Here is a 12,305-nt window from a genome sequence, read left to right as displayed (position 1 = left end):
ATTATTGTTATTTAATGCCTGCCACAAATGGTCTCCAGTTTAGGAATGCTCTGGGATAATAAGATTTTTCTTTTTCTTTCTTCCTCTTTTAAAAGTGAGAGTTAAGGACAGAAGCCAATTCCATAATTTAGGTTATTTTCTTCTTCACTTCTAGAATCGGGGGTGGCTGTATGTACCTTCTTTCTCAAAGGCCTCTGTGAGAAAGGTGAGTTGAAAAGAAGTAGCATGGTCTGGATGGGGACTAAATGCCTAAGAAATATAATCTGTCTGATCCATTTCAAATCTATTTAAGTGAATTGGGGGAAAGAGGTGAGACAGAAAAAAGGTAGTAGGACCAGAGCAAAGTACAGGGACTTAGGATTTGAGAAGGATAAACTAGACCTTTATCCAGGACAGCTGGGTGACACAATAGATAAAATGCAGTCAGGAAGACTCATCTTACTCAGTTCAAATCTGGCTTCAGATATTTAATCCTGTTTAACTCAATTTCCTCATCTATGAATCGTCTGAACAATCAACAACCACAATTAACTAGATCTTGGCTACCAAAGTGTCATAGTGTGACCTGCAAGGTTATAAAAAGGTTTCTTTCCCCACCTGACAACTATCTCTCCATAATGCAGTAGAAGGAACTCTAGCTCTATAGCCAGAGTGATTGAATTCAAATCCTCTTGACAAATTACTACCTGCATGACTGGAAGCAAAACTGTTAGTTCCCTTAACTGTAAAATGAGGGGGTTGGACTAGGTGGTCTCAGAGGGAGAAGGTATCTTCTGATTTTGTTCAATTGGCTTTTATATCTCTTTGAACATTTGGTTAATTCTACTTTTGAAGGTGTTGTTCAGTGGATTTTTTTTTTGCATTTGGCCAGTTGTAATTTTTTTAAGAATTGTTTTCTTCAGTCAATTTCTTATCTTCCTTTTCCAAGCTGTTGACTCTCTCTTGCATGTCTCTTATTTCTTTTCTCATTTTTTCCACTACCTCTTTTATTTGCCTTTAAAATCTTTTAAGAGCACTTCCAAGAAGCCTCTTTGGGCTTGAGACCAATTCATATCACTCTTTAAGATTTCTTCTGTGGACATTTTGTCCTCTTCTGAGTTGGTGTTTTGTTCTTCCCTGTTCACATAGTAGCTTTCTATAATTAAATAAAAGGTCCCTTCCGGCTCTCGGTCAACCTTCAATTGGCTTTCAATCAAATTTCACATGGGAAACTTTTGAGGCTTATGGTCATCCCTGCTGCCCCAGAAGAAACCTGTAATCAAGGAAGTCTTGGAGAGGGGAAAGAAGTCACAGAAAAGAACACCGAAGTATTTGTGCTAAAAAGAGAAAGATCCTTTTACCTTGGCAACAGCAGAAGAGTTTAATGGTTAATAATATTTCAGCTTCTTGCATTTCTCTACTTCCCCACTTCCCATATCCTCTCCTACCAGCTACTATCCTAAGTCACTGCTCAACTACCATAAGTAGGTGAATATTTCATCTGCTAGGGCAGTGGTCTCCCAAATTTTTTTGATTGTGTATCCCATTAGTAAATAATTTTTTGAGCATTAACAACCAATATATGCATATTTACTTATTTTAAAATTACATACATGTACTACCATTTATTTTGTTTTAGTCATTTTTTTCATCATGTCTGACTCTTTATGACCTCATTTGGGGTTTTCCTGGCAAAGATACTAAAGTTTGCCATTTTCCTCTCCAGCTTATTTTACAAAAGAGCAAACTGAGGCAAACAGGATTAAATGACTTGCCTAGCATCACATAAATAGGAAGTGTCTGAGGCCAGCTTTGAACTCAAGAAGATAAGCCTCTATCACTCCATTGTGCAACACAGCTGACCCCATATATTATTATACTCTACTAATGATATAAAATTCATAAAATTTTTAACCAGATACTTTCAAAGGATGAAATGATGAAATCATATTTGATATAAAGCCAATATAGAGCTGCTGGGATTTATTAAGTAAGAAAGTGACATGATCAAACCAGAATTTTAGGAAAATCACTTTGTCAACTGAGTGGAGAGTATATTAAAGTGGGGAGAGTTGAGGCAGGGAAACAATTAAAATGCTATTACAATAGTCAAGGCAAAAGGGGAATTTGTGAGTTGAAGACAAGGGATAGACATGAGTAATGTGGAGGTAGAAGCAGCAAGATTTTACATGAGATCATTCAATTGTAAGCTCCTTGAAGGAGAAACTCTTTATCTTTATTTAGCAAATACTTGATTTTGTCTTATTAACGTTAGATGAGGTGATAAGTGAAGATTCAAAGATTGACACTGAGGTGGTAAATCTGGATAACTAGAAAGTTGATTAGAATGAGTTTGGGAATCTTCCAACTCACTCACTCTGTCCCACCCAAAATGAAAAGGAAGAAAAGACTCTTATTCAACTTTCACTATTCTGGTTTGAAGAACCTACCCTTCAAGGGGCATCTGCTACAACCAGAAGGTGATCTGGGAGGAAGATGGAGGCCAGGCTGGCTATCATCCCATCATCCACATGCATCATCCCAGAGGCAGGGAAGGTAGTCCGACTTCAGCTCCTTCATCTTTTTTTTTTTTTTTTCTAATTTGTAAACTGAGAACTTTTAAAAATTCATTTCAATATTTTTATTAATTTTTAATTTAAATACCAGATGAGACAAGAATGAAAAAGGAACATTTCCATGTGCATAGCAGAACATAAGAAGGAATTTAATATAAAACAATGAATTTCCATTTTGAACGTTAACATACTGGGAAGGAGAGGGGGCATGAAATTTTCCTAGTGGCACCTAGTGCTGTAGGTGACCAGGTGACATTTAAGTTGTAATCATCCTGAGGGGCCAAAGTCTAATTTTAAAGGTTACAGTAGCCTCACAAAGGAAAGGGAAGGGAGTAAAGTAGGAGAATTTGGGGGGAAATGAGAATAGGTGTGGTTCTATTGGAAACAAGGTCTACAACTGGCTATGGAAGGGAGGGTAACAGAATGGAAAGAACAATGACCCTTCCTAGAGGTGCTACCCTGGGCAAGTCACTTCACCTGTCTGCCTCAGTTTCCCTATTTATAAAATGGGAATATTAATAGTACTCATATCAGGATTGTTGTGAGTTTCAAATAAAATATTTGTAAAGCACTTTGCAAACCTTAAAATATAATGTAAATTGTAACTATTATCATATCTCTTCCTGCTCCCTGATCATATGCTTTTTGAGATCAACCTCCTAAAAGCCTTGGGCCTCACTTTGGGTATGGCTGCTCTGGGAGATGACTTGGCCAGTGTTTGAAATTCCACTGCTAGCCCCATGGTGCAGGTTTAAAAGCAAGCTGGTAACACCTTACCAGACTTGTTTCTGGGACATTAGAGACTTCTCAAAGAACATTACTGAGCCTGTGGAAGAGAAGAAAATAAAAGAAATACTCTAAACAAACTGAGTCATAGTAGTTCCTAAGGCCATCCCTGGATAGTGAGCTGTGAAGATAAGAAAGGGAATGATAAAAATAATTTAGCTATAGTGGAGATAGGGGCAGAGATCTGGATAAACAGTAAATTTATTTAAAGTGGAAATTATTCTTTTTCTTTTTCCCCCTTCCTTCCTTTCTCCCATCTTTCTCTTTCTTCTTTCCTTTTTTCTCTACCTCCCCTATTTCCTCCCTCCCTCCTACTTCCTCCTTTCCTTCTTCCTTTCCTTCCTTCTTTCCTTTCTCCTTCCCACCTTCCCACCTTCTCTCCCTCCCTCCCTTCCTCCCTCCCTCCCTCCCTCCCTCCCTCCCTTCCTTCCTTCCTTCCTTCCTTCCTTCCTTCCTTCCTTCCTTCCTTCCTTCCTTCCTTCCTTCCTTCCTTCCTTCCTTTCTCTCTGCCTCTGTCTCTCTGTCTCCTGTTTCTCTCTCTCTCTCTCTTTCTCTTCCCTGTCACCTGTCTCCTCTCCCCTCTTCTCTCTCCCTCTCCCCTCCTCTTCTGAACCCTTATCATAGTGTCTGGCATATATTAAGAATTGAATAAATGCATATTTAAAAGCAGCTAAAAGAAGACTGCCCTAAGCATGACAAGTAAAGTGAAATTGTATCTTCTGTAACCAACAAATACTATTCTGTACAAAGTATGTAGCTCCATGGTGAATGAGGTGTCATTTACATAAAGAAACTTTACCATCTACTGTGGAAGATAAGGGAACATTATCATGTAAAAAAAAGAACCTAAAAGCCTAAGAGACATATAAATTAGGTGTTCTGTGAATTAGAAGAAGGGATCACACTCAACTAGCTAGGTGATGAAAGCTTCACAGAGAAAGCAACATTTTAGGTGAGCCTTAAAGGATGGCTAAGATTTCAACAGAGAGATTGGGGACAGGGAGCAGGCTGGGGGGAGGGAATATTAGAGAGAGCAGGGAACCTGAACATAATCACAGAGTCTAGGGAGCCTGGAATGGATTGGGAGAAGCATGAGATAAGTCTGAAAGACTCCAGATTATAAGGATCCTATAATAATAATAATAAGCATTTATATAGCACTTTAAAGTAAAGTGCTTTACATATATCTTCTCATCTGATTCTTATAATAACCTCAAGAGGTAGGTGCTATTATTATCCCCACTTTATAGATAAGAATACTGGGGCAAAGGGAATGACTTGCTTAGAATCACTTAAGAAATATGGACAGCATTCCAACAATCACTGACTTTTTTTGATTTGAGATATATACATATATATATATATATATGCATGAATATATACACACATATATACCTATATATATTATATTATATTTTATATTACATATATAATACTATTTTATTTCTTCCCCAGATATACGACAAGATAATTTTTAGCTTTTGGTTTGTTTTAAAGTAGTGATTAGAAAGATTTCATGAATATTTTTTATAATGACAATTAATCTGGCAACAACTTATTGAATGGACTGGAAGTGGAAATAGCAGTTTGACTATTGCTATAATTCAGACAAGGAATCAAGAAGACTAGAACAAAGCTAGTAGCAGAATAAATATCTGTGTAACTTAGAGAATAATAGCAATGTTCACTAAGAAGTCCATAAGCAGAAGCAGGTTTTGGAGAAAAGATAAAAAGTTCAGTTTTCATAATGATGTCCCCCTGGTAGTTCAGACTTAGCCAGGTTGAGAAGTCTTGCAGCAATTAGAAATCAGAGCCAGTAACCAAGAAAGCAGTGAGGTCTGGAGATACAGTTTAGGAAGACTAGAACTTATTACAGATGAAGCCAGGGGAGTAGGTGAAGTTACCTAATCTATTCTTACCTCCCTTTCCAGGGCCCTATTATCTCACCCCACATTCTTTTTTTTGTTCTTAGTACAGCCACTTTCAAAATTATTTTAAAATAGTCTAAGGGACCTAGGAGGGTTATAATCATATCCTGGCATTTAGTGGTATTACCCCAGTTGGGGAACATCTGGACTGCAGCTGGAAGTCACATTGCTGTTCCCACACCAGTTACATTTTAATGTGTGTCATAACTACTTGGGAGGCCTTATTAAAATATAAAATTCTTGCATATAATACTGGTATTACTATTCTTAGGAATAAAATTTTAATTGTGGAATTAAAGACTGATAAGAGAAATATATTTGGTTAGGTCTGATGTCAAATGATGATCATTTTAGATGGAACCCCTTCCTCCTGACAACATCGTGACTTGAAAACTTAAGAATTTAAATGTTTCTTTTATTGTCAGCAATAAGAAAAAATTCTATTTAAATAATAGGCCATTAAATGTAATATTACTAGGTAGGAGCTAATCCGAAGTTTTACAGAATAGGCCTATTATAATAATGCTGTACTTTGCTAGGTAGTAAGTAGGATTACCTTTTTTGTACCTTAGCTTTTCATGTTTTTTCTCCCTCCCTTTTAAGTGTTTTCTTCCTTTAATCTTAAAAAAAATGTCTAAACATCTCAATGGGAGGAGATTCAAGTACAGTTTCAGGAAGAAGGGGAAATCAGTAGTTAAAACATCCCTATGCTTCTTCCTCCCAAAATATTGATGTTATTTGGAGGAGTAAGTGAAGGTGAGCCTATGCTAGGGATAAGCTTGATTTTCTTGGGGTTCATCTATTTTCTAGGCAAGCTCTGTCCCTTCCGGCATGATGATGGGGAAAAGACAGTAGTATGTAAACACTGGCTGCGGGGGCTTTGTAAGAAGAGCGACTGCTGCAAATTTCTGCACCAATATGATGTCACCAAGATGCCTGAATGTTATTTCTACTCCAAATTTGGTAATGCATCTTTTTTGGTGCTCATATTCACCTATCTAGTGCCCATTCCTTTGGTACCCTACTAAGGAAGGGCTGAATGGTGAGTTTAAGGGACTCTCCATGAAATTTGGTCCTAAGGAAAGAAAGGAAATTCAGAGAGGAAGGGTAAGATAGGCACCCCAGGGTGCAGAGATGCTAGGTAGTTTCCTAAAGGACTCCTGCCACTGTTAATTCCTCTCCTCACCTCCCAGAGAAATGTAAACTACAAGTTGCTGCAAAGAGTACCTAGTACATGTCCTGTCTATGGAATATTTGTGCCCCACCTATGCTACAATATTTTGAGCTCCTATTGGTTTGATCAGCCACAGTCAGACACACTGTTCTTTGAACCCAACATAGTGATGTCGTTTCGGTTTTCCTTGAGAATGAAAACAATAACCAATATGTCTGTCTCCCAAGAGAAAGTTGGAAGGGTGTTTGTGTATGTATGTGTGTGTACTGGAAAACCAACTCCAGTCTTCAAAATATAGTGCAGAAATTTTCTGTGCAGGTCTTTACAAAGATATCCCTTCTTATTAGCATACTGAAATAGAAAGCTTGAAGAATCTAGTTAGACAGGCTGGGTTAAATCCCAGCTCTGTCACTTACTATTTTAGTGATCATAACCCTTCTCAGGGCCTGGAGTTTCCTCATCTGGAAAAAAAGGTGACAAATGTCTACTGTATTTTTTTAAAGTGTGTATTCTGTTTAACTTGCTAATCATTTATATACATATATATATATATATATATATATATATATATATATATATATATATATGTATATATACATATATATATATATAATTTTAAAAATATCATCCTTGATCTATGAAGTACTTTCTGGCTTCATCTGATTTGAGTTTTCTCCTTCATATCACTGAGGATTTTTGTTAAATAGAAGAGTGATAACTCCAACCCAATCCTGGTGGACTTCAGGAAGTCCAGTCCTCTTCTAGGGAAAAGGGGGCACAGTGCTTCAGCCTAGCATCAATACAAGTCATTTAACCTCTGTCTGCCTCAGTTTCCTCAATTATAAAATAAGAATAATAACGGCACTTACCTTGAAGGGTTACTGGAAAGATCAAGTAAGATAATAATTGTAAAGCACTTAGCACAGTGCCTAGCTCATAATAGGCACTTCATAAATCCTTGTTCCCTTCTCTCCATTCTTGGGAAGGACCTGACCCCTAAAAACAGAAAAATTGGCCTTTTCTCAAATTATCTGGCTCATTGTTCCTGGGAGAAAATCTCTTAAATAAATCATAGGTATGGCTCATGACTAGGGTCCCCCCTATAAGGGACCAAACGTATCCCTTCTGCAAAAGCTACTTGATAAATAAAGTTGATATTAAGTACAAGGTAGCTATTTTTCCTTTGCTAAAAATTTTTTTTAAATGCTTCGAACACCAGAGGTTCCTAAGTACACAGTAACAAGTACTTAAAACATGAAGCAAAAACCCATCATTCCAATTATAATTGCCTGAGAGGTTAAAAACCACTTTGTAAGAATGTGTAATAGTTTTACTCTTCCCTTTGACCTATCTGAATAAATTCACAAAATCAAGCTCTCTCAGCTAGTTGGGAGCAGCAGCATGGGTTTTCTTAGTCCTTTCAGAGATAGCACTCTCCCAGAAGTGATCATCTTCTCAGAGAAGTTGCATCATTGCAGAAAGCATGATTTGGTGGACAGCTGGCATCCATCAGAAACCCAGGAGTTTTTTTAACTAACAAGAGAGCCTTCAAGGTTGCACATATGCATCTTTTGGGATCAGTGATTGCTGGTCAAATGCCTGTGATCAGGGAAGGAACAAAAGACAAAGAGGCAGTAAGGTTCTTGAAGTGTCATTTCAGTCTTACCCAAATAAGTTCACTTTGATCGTCATTTTCATGTGCTGAGACTGGGAAATTCCTGTGGAAAAAAAGTACACACACCCCCCCCAACTGGAATTCCTAGAGAATATATTGGATCCATCTTAAAAATCAAGTGCTTATAAAAGATTAGAAACAGTTTTTCTTCACTCTTCTTACAGTGATTTAGGGGAGAGATTCCTTCATTAAGTGCATGTCTTCCCTGATCCCAGTGACCAATATCTTAATACAATCCCCTAGTCATGGAAACGAATCTCTTTTTTAATAGAATGTTATTCTTCCAAATACATGTCAAGATACTTTTCAGTGTTCATTTTTGTAAAATTTTGTGTTCTAATTTTTCCCCCTCTCTTCCTTATCTCCTCCCTCCCTCCCCAAAACATCAAGCCATCTGACATAAGTTAAATATGTGCAATTATTTTAAACACATTTTCACATTTGTCACATTGTGCAAGAAAAGCCAAAAGGAAAAAAAATCACAAGAAAGTATTTTTATTTTTTTTTCCTATCAGTCTCCATAGTTCTCTCTCTGGATGCAGATGGCAGTTTCCATCACAAGCCTATTAGAATTGCCTTGAATCACTTCATAGTTGAGAAGAGTCAAACCCATGACAGTTGATCATCACATAATCTTGTTGTTACTGTGTACAATGTTCTCTTGGTACTGCCTATTTCATTCGGCATTAGTTCATGTAGGCTTTTCTGAAATCTTGCTAATCATTTCTTATAAAACAATAAAACTCCATTACCTTCATATACCATAACTTATTCAGCCATTCCCCAACTGATGGGTATCCAATAACTTTCTAGTTCCTTGACACTGCAAAAAGAGCTACTACAAACATATTTGCATATATGGTTCCTTTTCCCTTTTCTTGAGCTATGGACCATGGGAATTAATCTAAAGAATTGCTGTCATCTCAGCAAAATAGAGTATATCATTCATCAAGAAGCCAATAGACATGGTCATTTTTACAGAGCCAGAGTTAATGCCCAGCTCTATGAGAGGTTCTCCAATCCAGCTGATAAAGAGGAGAATCACCTCTCTATGGTAAGAATTGTCACAGGAGATCAGATTTAAGGATTATCTTTGCCAATAGTATCTTCTTGACAATAGTAGTTATGGCATCATAGATCTGTAAATCAAAGATTTAAGAGGACATCAAGTCTAATACCTTAATTTTGCAAATGAAGAAACCAAGGCTTAAGGAGGAGGGTAAGTGACCTGTCTGAGGCCATACTGGATTTGACCCAGTCCCAGTGGATGTCCTATGACAGGTCTTGATGATAAGACATCAACTTTAAAAGCTAGGTGTATCTTTGATTTTCTTTGAAACCATTCAGGACTTTATTATTCATAGAGGTCTATTCTTTTGTTTCTGGAACAAATGAAAACATATTATCCTTCCTTGATATCCTATCCAAAGCATCCTATTTGCCCCCTTTCTTTTAGATGACCAAAGAGGCAGTTTAAATTAATTTTATAATTATAACATTTTTTGACAGTACATATGCATAGGTAGTTTTTTTAACAACATTATCCCTGTACTCCCTTCTGTTCCGAATTTTCCCCCTCCTTCCCTCTACCCCCTCCCCTAGATGGCGGGCATTCCCATACATATTAAATATGTTATAGTATATCCTAGGTTCATTATATATGTGCAGAACCAAATTTTGTTGTTGTTGTTGCAAAGGAAGAATTGTATTCGGAAGGTAAAAATAACCTGGGAAGAAAAACAAAAAAATGCTCACAGTTTACACTCAAAGAGGCAGTTTTGATTGGTGAATATGGAGCTATCATTGAAATCAGGAAGACCCATTTTTGATACCTATCTGCTCAGTACTCTAAGCAAATCTCTAACAATGTGTTTTATACCAAATATTTAGAAGGAACTCATCTAAGAGTTCCTTTATACCAATGGAATTACAGATCCAGTCCTACTTGTATGAACTTTTATTAGTCTTCTTTGGGAGGGAAAGGGAAGAAGGGGGAGCGGCCGATGAGAATAGGTGGTGTGGGATGGAGAAAGTAGAGGTGGTCTCTGACCTTTTTGATCTGATCAATTCACAAAAGATTTTTGGAGATAACAATTAATAGCCATTATTTCGCCAGAAAATGACACCTAGGGAAAATGGTGTGTTAGCACCACCTTCTGATGATAAAAAGAATTGCATAGTCAAGTATCTTAAGAGCCAGATGATAAGAGTAAAAATTATAAATCCTCTATACACTGATTCTTCTAGTTAAAAATATTGAGTTACACTAACTTTTTGCCTTCGTTGCCTACTTGTCTGTTTTTCTATAGTATCATTATATAAAACAGGAATCTGTTTAAAAGATGCCTTTCTGGAGTTGTATCTTGGGTTATGGTACTGGCTAACCTTAGAAGTCACTTAATTTCCTCTGTAAATTGAGGAAATCATACTCAATGATTCCATACAAATATGAAAAGCAATGAATCTTTGAATTTTAATATGAAGGTAATGTCTATGGAAACATGTTTTTACCCCCAAATAAATTCAATTCATATGAGATGAGAACTAGACTTTTGAATCACTGGACACTTAGATCTATAACTTCCCTTTGGGAGAGAATAGTTAAATAGTATGTGAAGTAGGATATTGGAATTGAGTTAGGAGGCCCTGATCTGAAATATGACCTCGGACATTCATTAGCTAACTGACGTTAACCTTTTAGCTCCAGTTTCCTCATCTATAAAATGGGGACAGTAATAGCACCTACCTCACAGGATTGTGAAGCTCAAATGACATTATATATAAAGTTCATTGAAAACCTTAAAGTACAATATAATGGTAGTCAATGAGAAGTGATTTATCTATTATTATTATCATATCAGAGGGACTTCATGAACCTTCATATGGACCTATTGGGCAAGGAGACTAGCTATTACCCTAATACTGTGTCAGCAGAATAGAATAGTAGAGCTCTTCATTTTTCTGGAAAGTGTATGAAGTTAGACATATATTTATAGGAGATATATGGAAATGCTTTAGTAGTGTTTATAGGGCAAAAGACTTCAGAAGAAAGGTGTGCACTTCCCATGTAAGAACCCAAATTAATATAAATAGGTGTGGGAATGTGATGGAGGGAGGAGTTCTAAGAGATGAACACAATATAGCTGTGATTGGTACTATTTCAGGGGAATGCAGCAATAAAGAATGCCTTTTCCTTCATGCTGACCCTGCCTCCAAGATGCGTGATTGCCCCTGGTATGATCAAGGTTTCTGCAAGTTCGGTAAGGTTGTGATTGACAGAAGACTTCAGTTTTTCTTCCCTATTATGGAAAAATGTGTCAGGAGGGAGAAGGGTGTGGTTTATTGATGAGCTTCCCTAGTCTTTGACATTAATGCTCAAATCAAAATAGAAATCTTTTCAGCTTTTTTTATCTCTACCAATAGAAAAGAATATACATAATTTTCAGTTATACATGACACCTTCCCAAAAACTGACCATGTATTAGGACATTTAAACCTCACAAATGAAAAAAAAATTTAAATGCATGATCAAATGCAATAAAAAATTAAATTCAGCAAAAGATTACTGAAGAAAAAAATCAAATGGAAATAAAATATTTTAATTCTAAAGAACTGGCAGATCAAAGGACAAAGGGCAGCTAAGTGGCATAGTGGCTAGAGTACTGAACTTGGAGTGAGGAAGACTCATTTTGACACCAGTTGTGTGACCCTGAGCAAGTCACTTAACTGTTTGCCTCAGTTTCCTCATTTGTAAAATGAGCTGAAGAAGGAAATGGCAGAGTACTCCAGTATCTTTGCCAAGAAAACCCCAAAAGGGGTCTTTGTCAGACAAATAAAACAACAAAAAAGACAAAACATTAAAAACAGTGTGAAGAGTGAAACCCCAAAATTTGGGAAATGTAGCCAAAACAGTCCTTGGGGGTGATTTATAGTTCTTATATGCCTAGCTTCAATTCTCTCCAACCCCTAATTTTTGTAATGGTAAATGCCACCATTTTATCAAAAAGTCTTAAAAATAATTATGGATGTTCTAATCTGGCTATAATACCGTTTCTGTTATTCGTTTCTTTTAATCTTAAATGGCTGGTTTGTTTCTCTTGGGCATTATTAGCCTCTGGGCACAGCTTGTCTATCTGTGCTAGCTTTAAGAAATCTCTCTTTTCAAGGTTAGAATTGCTAACTGTGTG

The 12,305-nt window shown here is 36.8% G+C and overlaps 1 protein-coding gene across 1 annotated transcript in view; it reads left to right on the top strand.

Moving 5' to 3' along the window:
- CPSF4L (cleavage and polyadenylation specific factor 4 like) overlaps positions 1-12,305 on the top strand; it is a 28,349-nt gene that overhangs the window by 12,336 nt on the left and 3,708 nt on the right. Inside the window, exons 2-4 of the mRNA XM_074260669.1 lie at positions 155-205; positions 6,080-6,232; positions 11,283-11,378. Coding sequence (XP_074116770.1) covers positions 155-205; positions 6,080-6,232; positions 11,283-11,378 — 300 coding nt within the window. The remainder of the gene's footprint in view (positions 1-154; positions 206-6,079; positions 6,233-11,282; positions 11,379-12,305) is intronic.

Source organism: Sminthopsis crassicaudata, chromosome 4 (assembly GCF_048593235.1).
Source record: "Sminthopsis crassicaudata isolate SCR6 chromosome 4, ASM4859323v1, whole genome shotgun sequence".
NCBI classification, from domain to species: domain Eukaryota; kingdom Metazoa; phylum Chordata; class Mammalia; order Dasyuromorphia; family Dasyuridae; genus Sminthopsis; species Sminthopsis crassicaudata.
Note: the sequence above shows the minus strand (reverse complement) of the source record. Positions and strands in the feature narration are given on the sequence as shown.